This window comes from Nanorana parkeri, unplaced genomic scaffold (assembly GCF_000935625.1).
Source record: "Nanorana parkeri isolate BGI_ZX_2015 unplaced genomic scaffold, ASM93562v1 scaffold2355, whole genome shotgun sequence".
In the NCBI taxonomy this organism is placed as follows: domain Eukaryota; kingdom Metazoa; phylum Chordata; class Amphibia; order Anura; family Dicroglossidae; genus Nanorana; species Nanorana parkeri.
In genome coordinates, this window is record NW_017308623.1 from 65067 (window position 1) to 78282 (window position 13216).

Below are 13216 nucleotides of genomic sequence, written 5' to 3' on the forward strand. Positions count from 1 at the left end.
CCCTTTAAATGCTCAGGCAATGCTCCCTAGAGCATTTTTAGGCATTTAAAAAGTGTTGCACAGGTGTTCAGGAGAGGCATAGGAGGTTCACACCAGCCCGATTCTATCCGAAACACACTGGATCGCATTGCGGCCGGCTCACTTTGTTTTGGGGTGGGAGGGGGCGTGCATTAAACTCATGGCACCACAGCCACGCCATCCGGCTGCAATGTGATAGTGCATGCAGCATTTTTTTCTGACTGCTCCGGACCAGAATGCAGGCACTGATGTGCCACGCGTTCCTTTGCATCCAATCACACTGCGGCCAGAGGGCGTGGCTGCAGTGCCTTTGAGTTCATTGCAACGCCATGTCCCCTCCCGCCCCAAAACAAAGTGAGCTGGCCGTAATGCGATCCATTGCGTTCTGGCACCAATCGAGCTGGAATGCAATGAGGCTAGTGTGAACTAGCCCTTAAGTCAGGCAAGTCAAAGTATAGAATTCTTTATCTACATACTTAGTGTGGAAGCCAGGTAACTATCATTTTTAGAAACAGCAATGGCAGCCAGGTTTTCTTTTAAGCTGAACTCCAGGCCAAAAAGCTAAATACACAGACGTAATACATCTATAGAACCTATTTTACCTGCTAAAGGATTTCTAGTGGGTCCCCGCCATGCTCTTCCCCCCGCCCCCTGCACGGGTGCCACCATCATTCTAATGGAGGCACCCATGCGCACTCGTCCCTGCAGCGACTGTGTGCGTCCATAGACACACACAGCCCTGTGGCAAGCCACGCCGCTTCCTTCTTTGATGGCAGAAGGTGCCATCAGTATCCTCCCCCGCAACACGGAAGTTCAGGGTACGGAGGATCACTTCGGGACCGGCAGCGGGGAAGAGCGCAGCTGAGAGGTAAGTGTGGGGGAGACTGGGGTAAAAAAAAGGTCCTGGGCTTTTTTACCCTAATGCAGGGAATGCATTAAGGTAAAAAACACCCAGACCTTAGTACTACTTTAAGGTCAGTAGCAACAGGTGGCCGTCGGCCTCACACCACTCCTGTAGAGCGCAGATTTGGGTAATAGCTCCCTCGCTGGGCAGCAAGAAGGATGTCTCCCTCTCAAGCCAGCTACTTTCTTGATTCTGTTGCAGCTGTAGTCAAACAGGCACAGCAGCATCCATGCGTTCACAGGAGACAGCATTGTCAGTCTCAACTGGCTGAATCAGGCTCCAACAGTAACAGTGGCGGTGTTGATCGATCTGGTGTATCAGGCAGACCTCCCTGTGTCCACTCTCTCTCTTCTCGCTGTTAATGTCTGCTGTCATCCCCCACAAACTCAGCAGCGGTGACAGCGATGTTGGTGGCTTTCTTGACGGCAGTAAATCAGCACCGTCTTTACACGTGTTCCACAGCCTGGCTGTTCTTCGGAAGAGGGTTCAGTCACATAGTTCTCCCTCAGTTACACAAACCACCTGGGAACTGTAGTTTACTCTGAATGTACCAGAATTGTCTCTATCTCAGAACTACAATTCTCGCGAGTCTCTCTGCTCTCAGATTGCAGTGATCTCAAACAGTTGCAACCAATCAAGTCTTTTCCCAGCCTTAACACTATGGGGTTGATTTACTAACCTTGTAAACACACCACGAACGTGTATACACCTCTGTAGTGTGTTCCCTCCCAGCATGATCTATGGGAGGAATCGAAACACCTTTGTAGTGTGTACACACCCAGCAGGTGTGTTGTGCAGAGCCCTGCAATGAATTGCAAGGTAATGTGGTGTAAATTAGCTCTATGTTATGTTGCTTGCGTTGATGAATGCAGGAATGTAAATGCATGAGCTAACCATTTTTGTCTAAACTGTGAAGCAGCATTATATATGCATCATGTGCATGATTTTTCCATATATGGCATTAGTGGAAATATGCTTTTAGAGACTTTTTGGTTGATAAATACGTTTTGCTGTGTGAAAATCACACACACCTGGTGTGTGTGTGTGTTTAGGTTAGTAAATCACCCCCTATCTGTCAGCACAAGTTCGGACTCTTGTGATTAACCCCTTGCAGAAAGATGAGCTCTAGCAATATAATAACTGTGCATATGCTACACAAGCACCTTATGATGCCAGTCTATGTCATTAGGTAGAAGCTCAAGAGTCCACAATGTCCTAAAAAGAGTGCCAACACATTCCCCTCCTCACTACTGGTCAGTTGGACTGCCTGTCACTCTACTGGACCAATAATAAGGTGCGGAGGGGAGGGCTGCAGCTTAACTCTCTCTGCTGCAGTCAGGATTTGCATCAAACAGCATCACACATATTAAAGTAGTATTAAACTCTCAAACTTGTTTTCCATAATGAATCCAGATCGTATAAATGTACATTGCCCAGCAAAGCATTGCTTTACATTTTTGCATAAAACACTTACAATCATCAGGTTTCTGAACAGCTGCTTCCAAGTCTCCAAGCTCAGCTTCCTGTCTAGTACAAGATCACAAGAGACAGAATAGACTACAGCAACTGTTCATCTACTAGTTTGGAGAAGAGTGGAGGGAGGAGAGGTGGCCAGTGGGGAGGGTAGTTGCTTGATTTGCGTTATCAATCCCAATGGAAAAGTTGGGGGAGGGTGTGCGGGGTTTTTTGAAAGATGTCACAAAGAAGTGTTGTGACAATTTTGAGACTGATATGTCAGTTAGTTAATTAGTGTCAAGTAAGGACACAAAGGGGGTGAGGTGTGGAGTGGAGAGATATATTTCAGTGTCATCGGCATAGAGATAGTATTGGAAGCCATGTGAGGTTATCAATTGACCAAGGGAGAAGGTGTAGATAGAGAAGAGAAGGGGTCAGAGCCTTTGGGGACTCCTATGGAAAGAGGAAGAGGAGAGGAGGAGGTGGATTTGTAGGTGACACTAAAGGAGCGCTTAGATAGGTAGGAAAAGAACCATGAGAGAGCAGAGTCTTGTAGGCCAATCGAGTGGAGTTTTTTGAGGAAGAGCAGGTGGTCAAGTGTGTCAAAAGCAGCAGAAAGGTCTAATAGCAAGAGTAAGGAGCAGGCACCATTGTTTTTAGCAGTTAGTAAGTCATTAGTGAGTTTTAGGAGGGCAGTTTCTGTGGAGTGTTGGGGGCAAAAGCAAGTCTGTAAGGGGTCGAGGAGGTTTTCAGTGAGGTAGTGGCTCAGGCAGTTGTAGATAAGGCGTTCTAGGAGTTTAGAGATGAGAGATAGGTCTGAGATTGTTAAGATTGGTGGGGCCAATGAGGGTTTTTTGGGTATTGTGGTGACCACTGCATGTTTTAGAGGGGAGGGAAAGATGCCAGGAGAGAGGGAAATCAGCAGAGGAGGACCTGAAGGAGAACTTTCTCCTTCAGGTCCCTTCTCTGCTGATTGACAGCAGGCAGTGGGCGGTTGCAATAGCCAGCCTGCTTTCGGCTATTGCAATTTGAAATAGCCAATATCAGGCTCGCTATTGCTCACAGCCACTGCCTGCTGTGTTTACATTCAGGCACCTTGCATTCCCTAGCTAAACCTTACTGAAGTGGGAAGGTGACACTAGGGGTCTAATAGACCCCCTAATGCCACTTTAAAGAGAGCCTGTCATCTTCAATGAGTAAAAAAAAAAAAAAGTTACATAAAATAAGAAATACCTAAATAAAATTAAAGTCCCCCATCCTCTGTGAAACGCCCATGTGAAATAAACCCGGCTCCTAACTTTTTTTTAGCTTGCCTCTGGATTAAAAGAAAATTTGTCAAACCCTGATTTAAGGCTCTGGTCAATAAACTGCTATCTAACATAACCTAGAACCCATTCACACAGACGGTTTTCACGTTTTTATTTTTCGAGTGTATTCAGGCTTAAATGTTGTTTTTTGCTAATGGAAAGCACTAAGTTACTAAGGGGAGGAGACAGTACTTAGGTGTGAAACTGCGTAAACAACATGCAATTTCCAGGTGCTGCCAATAAAGTATAGGGGGCCAAAATCACACGATTCTGCCTGGAAAAACAGGTCATGTACTTTTTCCTAGCTAGAAGCGACACAACGCTCAGGTGTGAAGTGGCACCATTGAAAATCATGGGATCATGGTGATCATTGCTGCACTTCAGGAAACGCATGCCAAAATGCTTGGGTTTGAATGGGATCTAAGATGCTGCATTCAATTTTCTGCGACAGTTTAATAGGTGTACAGCCAGCACAGGTTTACTATAATTGCAGCCTTGGATATGGGGGGACAGTAGCTGGGTGTATTGTAAAATTCACAAGTTTAATCTGGTTTGCAAATATTGCAAGTTTGTACTGATCGGTAATGTTCAGTTCAAGAATTAGCAAATATGACAAGCGTGATCTTGCTGATTTGGTAGATGCAAACATTACAAAGTTACTCAATAGCTGGGTGCTAAAAGAATTTCATTGAGGCAAAGCAAGTCACAACTTCCCATAAAGAATACAAATATTCATTGGAAATGTATTTTTAATTTTAATAATAACGTAATGCAGAAAATAAATAGAAAACGGATTACAAAAATCTCATCTAGTCTTTAAAACGTTAAAGTGACATTAAACCCTCAGATTTTTTTAACATAAAACAATACTGTAATGTGTGCCTTACTGTAATCCATGGTGGTTTCCCTTCTCTTTGCTGCTCTTCCTTTTAAATCTGTATCTCTTCTCATGCTGGGCAGAACTTGTGTTTTGCAGCAGACTGCCTTGTCTCTGGAATGGATACATGGTGTCTGTGTGTAGGTTTGCAACCTGAGCCAGCACTACAGGAAGAGGCACTCAACTGCAAAGGGAAGTTCTCCCCCAGCATGAGAAGACATGAGGATTTAAAAGGAAGAGCAGCAAAGAGAAGGGAAACAACCATGGATTACAGTAAGGCGCACATTACAGTATTGGTTTATGTTAAAAAATCTGAGGGTTTAATGTCATTTTAATGTAATTTCAACTGCCATTTTCAATCCTTTTGTTAAATACAGCTTTTATTAAAAGTAATACCTGATAATCTTACTATGAAGATCAGGCATTCCCAGTTATGTGGTGACAATGTTCTGTCACTGTTTCCTGCGTTGTCACCCCGTCGCTTGCGCTTCCAGGGGAAACTAAAATCAGATGTGCAGGCATTGTTTGCCATTGTTACCTTTAAAAGCTTTCCCTGAGCAATGACATGCAGCTGCCGCTGGTGTGCTTGCCTGTAAAGAGGCAGATAGAAATCAGATTGCCAAAAAGATTTTAAAAAAACGAAAATTATATTTCTAAATGAGAAAAAAAAAAATGGCAAAGAGTTTATGCAAATCAAATGTCATCCATTTAGGGCTTACATCTACTTTGGAGTACGATGCTGCTGCACTGATTGCATCTAATCCGGCAGCATAATATCACTTTAATGTCATTTCAGTAAAACAACCACCTCTTCTGGAAAAAAACACTAAAGGATCTATTTATAAACAATTTGCAGAGCCATTCGCCCTGCAAATCTCTGTGAAGGTTCATTCTGTGCGAAAAGAGACAAAACATTTTTAAAACGTTTTTAGTAGAGATGCACCGAAACATTTCGGCCAAAAATGGTACCTTGGGCAAAATCCAGAAAGTACAATTTTCTAGCCGAAAATGCGGCGCATCCCTGGTTTCTCTCCTCCTCGCTGGGCGCTGCTCTTTGTCGTCTGTGACACAGAGCAGCATCCAGCGGGGAGGAGAGAAACCTTCAGGAGGCTGAGTGGGACAGGGAGGAGAGTGCTGTCATCGGCGGTGTCACAGAAAATCAGGATGGAGAGAGGTGTGCCCGCACCGGAATCTTGTGATAGCCGAAGGAGTCAGAATGGAGAGCGGTTACAAGCGCTCAGCGATCAGTACTGATCCCTGATTGCTTGTAAAAAATTGTGGACATAGTATGTTTACAGTGTCCCCATTTATTAATGAATAGGAAGTGCTCTACATCACTTTCTGTTCATTCATGATTGTGGACATTAGGGATGCACCGATACCATTTTTCGGTATCGATATTTTTTTTTCCGGTACTCGCCGATACCAAATACTGATACCGGAAGTCCCATTAAGGAAGCCAGGCGGCGTGTAATGACTCGCCACCTGGCTTCCTGACTAGCAGAGAAGCCGGGCGGCATTTAAAGACTCACCACCCGGCTATCTGATTAGCAGGGAAGCCATCTCTGTGCTTCTTGACCCTAGATGACGAGAAATCATGGAGCCAGGTTTCTGGCCAATCAGGAAGCTGGGCACCGTGTAATTATGCGGCGCCCAGCTTCCTGATTGGTCGGGCAACTGGCTCCATGCTCTCTCATCACGAGGTGATGACACGGCGGCCCGGCCTCCTGATTGGCCAGCTTCCCGACTAATCAGAAAACCGGGCAGCGAGTCATTACACGTTGCCCGGCTTCCTGATTGGCCGGGAGGCCGGCTCCACGCTCCCTTGTTACTTCTGACGAGGGAGCATGGAACCGGCTTCCCGGTCAATCAGGAAGCCGGGCAGCGTGTAATGACTCGCTGCCCGGCTTCCTGATACAGCAAGCTCGGGTATCGGGCTAGGCTTCGGAGCATTACTTTGCATCGGCACGGATACCAATAGTATCGGTATTGGTGCATCCCTAGTGGGCATAGTAAACATGCTATCTCCACAGGTTATGAATGGACAGGAGCACTCATTATAGAGGTTTATTCATAACTGGGGCTGCAGAAAAAGAGATTTAAGACTCAGTGTTCTCAGTCTCTTTTTCTATTTCAAAAGGCAAACATTTCAAAAGGGAAATATCAGGGGTCTGTTTAGACCCCTGATATTTCCCCTGAGCCCCCAACAGTAAAGTTAAAATAAATAAATATATAAAACAATAATTTTAAAAAGGTCAGAAAAAAATACAAATAAAAAAAACAATTTAAAAAAAGTTAGAAAAAAAATCAATCAATCATTTTCAGTTTCTTGGTCTGACAGATTTTTTTATTTTCGTGTTCGGTTTCAGGCTGAAAATTCCATTTCGGTGCGCCTCTGGTTTTTAGTATATTTTCTTTTCTGGTTGAGTCTTGGGTGGCACCTGTAAGTCTTAGGGTTGGGGGGAAGGTGGGGTTAAAAGGACAGCATGCCAGGATACAGCGCTACACTTGAGGGGTTAAATTGGAGATATGTTGAGTTTCCTTGTACGGTTTGAGCAGCTTCAAAAGCGTATGGACCGGGGTGTCCAACCGAAGAGTAAGTTAAACAGAGAAGGGAAGGGAGAAGCGCTGCAAGCCGAGTAGGGAACAGGGCTATTTTTTGCTGAACCTTGTAAGGGGGGGGGAGGTTCAGCAAAAAATAGCCCTGTTCCCTACTCGGCTTGCAGCGCTTCTCCCTTCCCTTCTCTGTTTAACTTACTCTCCGGGAAGGTGGGGTGCCCGCTGCACACACACATAAGTCACAGGGTGCAAAGATTAAAAAGGATCAAATGCTGCAAGGAAGAGAAGACAAAATGGGAACGCTTACCAGTATTGTTTTTTATGATTTCTGTACTCACCTGACAATGCCCACATTCTCCATCTCTGACCAGACACTCTGAATTGGCTACACACTTTCGGCATTTCCAGCAGCGCAGAAGGAAGACATTGCTCTTATGGCTCATTTTAGGTTACCTTCCAAATTTCTGCACAAACAAAAATCAAATTACAAATGGAGTCATAGTTTAGCACGTGTACAGATACTTACCAACTTATTCAGGGGTGATATTCCATAACCCAATACATGAGGTACTATTTGACCCTTTCACTGCCAGTGCTCTCTTTTTTATTTTGCACATACTAAAATGTCATTTTTTTTTACATGAAAACGCACGTATAACCCCAAAATATGATGTATTTTATCAAATTAAAGACCCATTAGAAAAAAATTATGGCAACTGCAATTTTTTTTTTATGTCACACGATAACGTGCTCCTGTATATCAAATCTTTATTTTCAGTAAGTTTTAGTGCACATTAACTGAATATTATCCCCAATTTTATATGATCCCCAATATACTGTATATAATAGATGGGAGATCCTGCTGCTGGAATATTCTAGACATATAATTGCCAGGAAAAATAGAAAACACTATAATTTTCTTTAATGTTATTTGGGGAGAGGCGCTCTGCTTATTTTGTTATGCAGTTTATAAAAAGGACTGAAGTGTGTTTAAAGTCCATCTCTGGGTACACTAAAGAACTATCCTTGCAGTGGGGCTATGCACCCCCCTCCCACAGCAAGGGTTAGGTGCTCATTTCAGGGGCTGGTGTAAAGCAAATTTACTTACCCGATCCCTGCTCCCGTTAGCTCCCTCCAGGCTGCTAGACCGGTCCCCACAGCTTCTTCTCCACTTCACTCTGATGGGCAGATGACATTCCATAGACTTGCATTGTATGGGAGGGCACCGAGGGACGTTCCACCAGCTGGAGCAAAGCGCTGACCGATGGGGGAGTGGGGATCAGGTAGGTAAAAGAGCTTTGCTCCAGTCCCATCGAAAAAAAAACGCACCTAACCCTTGCACTGTAGGGGTAGCCCCACTACAAGGCTGAAGCCTCTGTTCTCCCTTTTTTTAACTGAGACTCAGGCAACATTCTTGTGACTAGGCTCTGCTGGAAGCAGGCATTCCCTGATGCCTTTGCTGCATACCATTTCCAGGCAATGATTTGGTAAATACAACAAGACCCTGTTGTCCTCTTTTCGGTCTATTTAGCTGTCTCTGATGATGTAACTCCTGGACATCACATCATCCCCGACACCCGCGTCTATTACCAGCCTCTGTACGGAGCCGCAGTGTACATTGTGCAGCACATGCATCATACACAACACATACAATAATCCTGGAAGAGGCGAGAAACAGATGTTTTTTTACACATTCTTTTATTATATTTTATATCAACAACTAAAGGCTCATGCAACGGCTATAATAAAAAGAAACGTTCTTATCAGCACAGCGTGGACATGGACGCAGTCCTATTGATTTCTATGGCCCATGTACACACTGCATAAGGAGCAGTAAATCTGTGTTCACATCTGTAAAATCAAAATAGAAAAATCTGCGTCCGGGGTCAGTAATTCACACAAGACCACATGTATAAGCCTAGGAGTGTAACAGACGTTAAGGCCTGGTTCACAGCTGGGCGTTTTACAGCGTGCTCCTACACGCTGTAAAACGCTCAACATGTGAAAACCAATGATTGCCTATGGGCATGGTTCCCACCTGGGCGTTTTACAGTGCGTAGGAACGTGCTGAAAAACGCCCTATGCCCAAAGAAGTACAGGAGCTTCTTTGGGGTGTATTTGCCACGCATATCATGTATACACCTCTGTAGTGTGTTCCCTCCCAGCATGATCTATGGGTGGAATCTAAACACCTTTGTAGTGTGTACACACCCAGCAGGTGTGTTGTGCAAAGCCCTGCATGAATTGCAAGGTGATGTTGTGTAAATTAGCTCTACATTGTGTTGCTTGCGTTGATGAATGCAGGAATGTAAATGCATGAGCTAACCATTTTTGTCTAAACTGTGAAGCAGCATTATATATGCATCATGTGCATGATTTTTCCATATATGGCATTAGTGGAAATATGCTTTTAGAGACTTTTTGGTTGATAAATATGTTTTGCTGTGTAAAAATCACACGCACCTGGTGCGTGCATGTGTTTAGGTTAGTAAAATCACCCCCTTAGTGTCTATACATCTAGAACACACAAGCTTTATGGACCATTTCAGAGGTTTTTTTTTTACTTAGGACAACAAGGTGATCATTGTTTTATTCCGGGCGTATGCATGAGATCACGTGAATGTATTGTGAGCTGGAGATGTGGCCGGGGTTCCCTGAGAAGTGACCGGGGTTCCCTGAGAAGTGGCCAGGGTTCCCTGAGAAGGGACCGGGGTTCCATGAGAAGTGGCCAGGGTTCCCCGAGATGTGGCCAGGGTTCCCCCGAGAAGTGGGCATTCTCCAGACCATCTCATACATGCTCTGTGCTGGATTACGATACTGAAGATGGTCTGCTGATGATGATGGGCATTTAAGTATTTTACTTCATTCACATTTCCCCGCGGGACACACACAGACACCTCCAACCTAGATGGGGTGTGATGAGGTTTATATTCCATGTCTGCAGCAAAGTTCCTCTGGGGACGGACATGTAACTCACCATTAGTGATGAGGCCAGGCTTGGTGTTCACCAGAGTTAACCAGAGGTCACACCAAGCCCAGCCTCATACTTACTAAGCAGGCATCCTGAATGGAAATCAGCCAAGCCACTGCAGAGCATTCCACCCCCAGCATTCACACACACCACGGCATTGTATTCCACCCCAAGCATTCACACAACACTGCAGAGCATTCCAGCCCAAACACCACTGCAGAGCATTCCACCCCAAGCATTCACACACATCACTGCAGAGCATTCTACTACCAGCAATCACACACATCACTGAAGAGCCTTTTATCCCCAGCATTCACACACACCACTGCAGAGCATTCCACCCCAAGCATTCAGACACCACTGCAGAGCATTCTACCACCAGCAATCACACACACACCACTGCAGAGCATTCCACCCCCTGCAATCTTTCACACACTACTGCAGAACATTCTACTGTCAGCAATCACACACACACCACTGCAGAGCATTCTACCCCCAGAAATCACACATCACTGCCGAGCATTCCACCACCAGCAGCAATCACGCACAACTGCAGATCATTCTACCCCCAGCAAACACACACCACGACTGCAGAACATTCTACCCCCAGTATTCACACACACACCCCAATGCAGAGTATTCCACCCCGAGCAATCACAGACACCACTGCAGAGTATTCCACCCCCAGCAATCACATGTATACTCTGCAGAGTATTATTCCTGCTTCCCCTTGACACACACACTTCTGCTCTTGGCCGCCACACAGAACACAGTGCCACTGCCCACATCTGTCTGTATGTCACTCACCACTTCCTGGCTGCAGGAGGAAGGCACCGTGGGTAAGAGGTCACATGGTACAGCGTCCTCCAATCACACCCCGGGAGTCGAAGGAGTAAACATTGCTGGGATCAGACGACCCTCTGTGGAGGGATTCCCCATCGTTCCCGGCCTCCCATCCCCCACCTATCATATCATACGTAGTCTACAGCCGGAAAGGTTCTTTTACAATTAAGTTAAAACCTGATCTCCAGTCAATGTGAATTGTCATGTGTGGAAGGATAAGACTTTATCAATAAACATTACAAGAAAGTGTTAGTATTCCATAGACAACACTGTGGAGACAATTGCACACCTCTCTGTATATAAAAATACATATTTACATCAAATACTGTATACATTTATTTTATATATACTTTTCTAGATTTAAAACAAAACCTCTTTTAATTTTGGAATAGTGAAGGATTAAAACATCCCTCAGTTTATTACTGTGGGTGTCCCATCTGGTAGATTTCCCTTTAGGGCCCATTAACACCCAGCCCAGCATGTGGTACCGTGCACTAGGTGCATTGCATCGCCATTCATTTGAATGACACAACACAACACACCAGTGCATCTAGTGTGCGCTGCATTGCATTATGCTGTAGCGTGCACTGCAAGGGTCAAAGAATTATTAAATCCTCCCGTTTTTTGCATGTATCTACTGTTGGCAAGCAGTAGAAATATGCAAAAACATAAATACATTTAAAAAAAGTTAACAAAAGGGTTCAAACTTACCTGTGTCTCCGCTGGACGTTCCCGTCCAAAGATCTGGAGATTCTCGGACGGCCACAAAGGATCATGGGGCGGGCGCAGTGGCAGATCTTGGGACGGGAGAAGAGGAGAGACACAAGGTAGGTCAATGCAAGCAGCCCGGCAGCATGCACCCGCACAGACTCCGTGAGACAGGAGTCAGAGCTGGAGGGACTCCTGAAAACTACTGGAAAGATGATCAGATCAAGAGGCATCGTTTAAGGTAAGTCCTTACACCAGCATTGGGGGGGGGGGGATTTAGGCTTTAATGTAATTTTAAGTGCTCTTTTTGGTCCGGAGAGTTATACTCACCTGATCCTCGGAGCCAGCCAGCTGTGACAATGCTTCCTCCTGCCTGTCCCCTCCTTCACTACGGTGATGGAGAGTCCCTCGGCGTCCTTACGTCATATACACAATGGGGGATGGGATTTATCAAGACTGGAGTAGACAAAGTCTGGAGCAGATTTGCACTGCAGCCAATCAGCTTCTCTCTCTCATTTTCAAATCTTACCTGAGCAAACTGAAGAGAGATGCTGATTGGTTGCCACGGGCAACTGCTCCAGATTCTGTTTGCTCCAGTTTTAATAAATTCCCCCCGGTGTATAGAACATGATGCTTTACATAACCTTAGACCGCTGCAGCAGAGGGGAAGAGAGGTTCCTAGGACCAGTCCAAGAGCAAGCCTACTCTTTTTCTTATTTTTGACTATAGGCAAACAATCACTTAACCCTTGCAGTGCGGGAGTAGCCCCACTGCAAGGCTTAATAATCATTTTCCTGGAGTTCTTTTTTACGGGACCTATTATTTAAATAAAAAATAGCCCAGAGTTGGGCTTTAATGTTACCAACACCTAGGGTCTGATGCAGGGCCGGACTGGGACACAAAATAGGCCCGGGCATTTTGGACTGAGCAGCCCAATCACATGACCCCCGACAGCCCCTGCCCTATCGCAATCTGGAGGTGGAGTCAAACATAGAAGAGCAATTGAGGGACGGGGCCGGGCCACATAATTACAACACATAATTACAACACATAATATATATATACTGAATTGACTGAATTTGAGCTGGAGTGCGATTGACTTCTTCACATTTATACTGATTTGCAGAGGCATCCGTGGTTGCTTGGCACCCACTTGATACTCGAGGGTCTTATCTGGTCAGGTGTGCGATGGGTTTCTTTTGATTATCTCCCCCTCAGTCTGGCTCCTGTCCCCCTCTCAATCTGGCTCCTGTCCCCACCTCCGACTCCTGTCCCCACCTCAATCTGGCTCCTGTCCCCCCCCCTCAATCTGGCTCCTGTCCCCCTGACCCCTTCTCAATCTGGCTCCTGGCCCCCTTATCAATCTGGCTCCTGGCCCTCCCTCAATCTGGCTCCTGGCCCCCTCTGAATCTGGCTCCTGGCCCCCTCTGAATCTGGCTCCTGGCCCCCCATGTGTCCAGCATGAGATGAGGCGGTGGACCTCCGGTCACTCAGTGGTGACGATTCCTCCTCCCCCCTGTCAGCTTACTTTCTCCTGGACGCTGTGTTCTGTGTTCCTTCGAGCACAGCGTGTG

At 45.6% G+C, this 13216-nt stretch overlaps 1 protein-coding gene across 1 annotated transcript in view; it reads right to left on the reverse strand.

Moving 5' to 3' along the window:
- The window catches only part of RNF180 (ring finger protein 180), a 50032-nt gene extending 39095 nt beyond the window's left edge, over window positions 1-10937 (reverse strand). The window contains exons 1-2 of the mRNA XM_018573382.1: window positions 10899-10937; window positions 7459-7584 (exon numbers count right to left, since the gene is read on the reverse strand). Coding sequence (XP_018428884.1) covers window positions 7459-7563 — 105 coding nt within the window. The 5' untranslated portion in view covers window positions 7564-7584; window positions 10899-10937. The remainder of the gene's footprint in view (window positions 1-7458; window positions 7585-10898) is intronic.
- Window positions 10938-13216: the final 2279 nt, after the last annotated feature.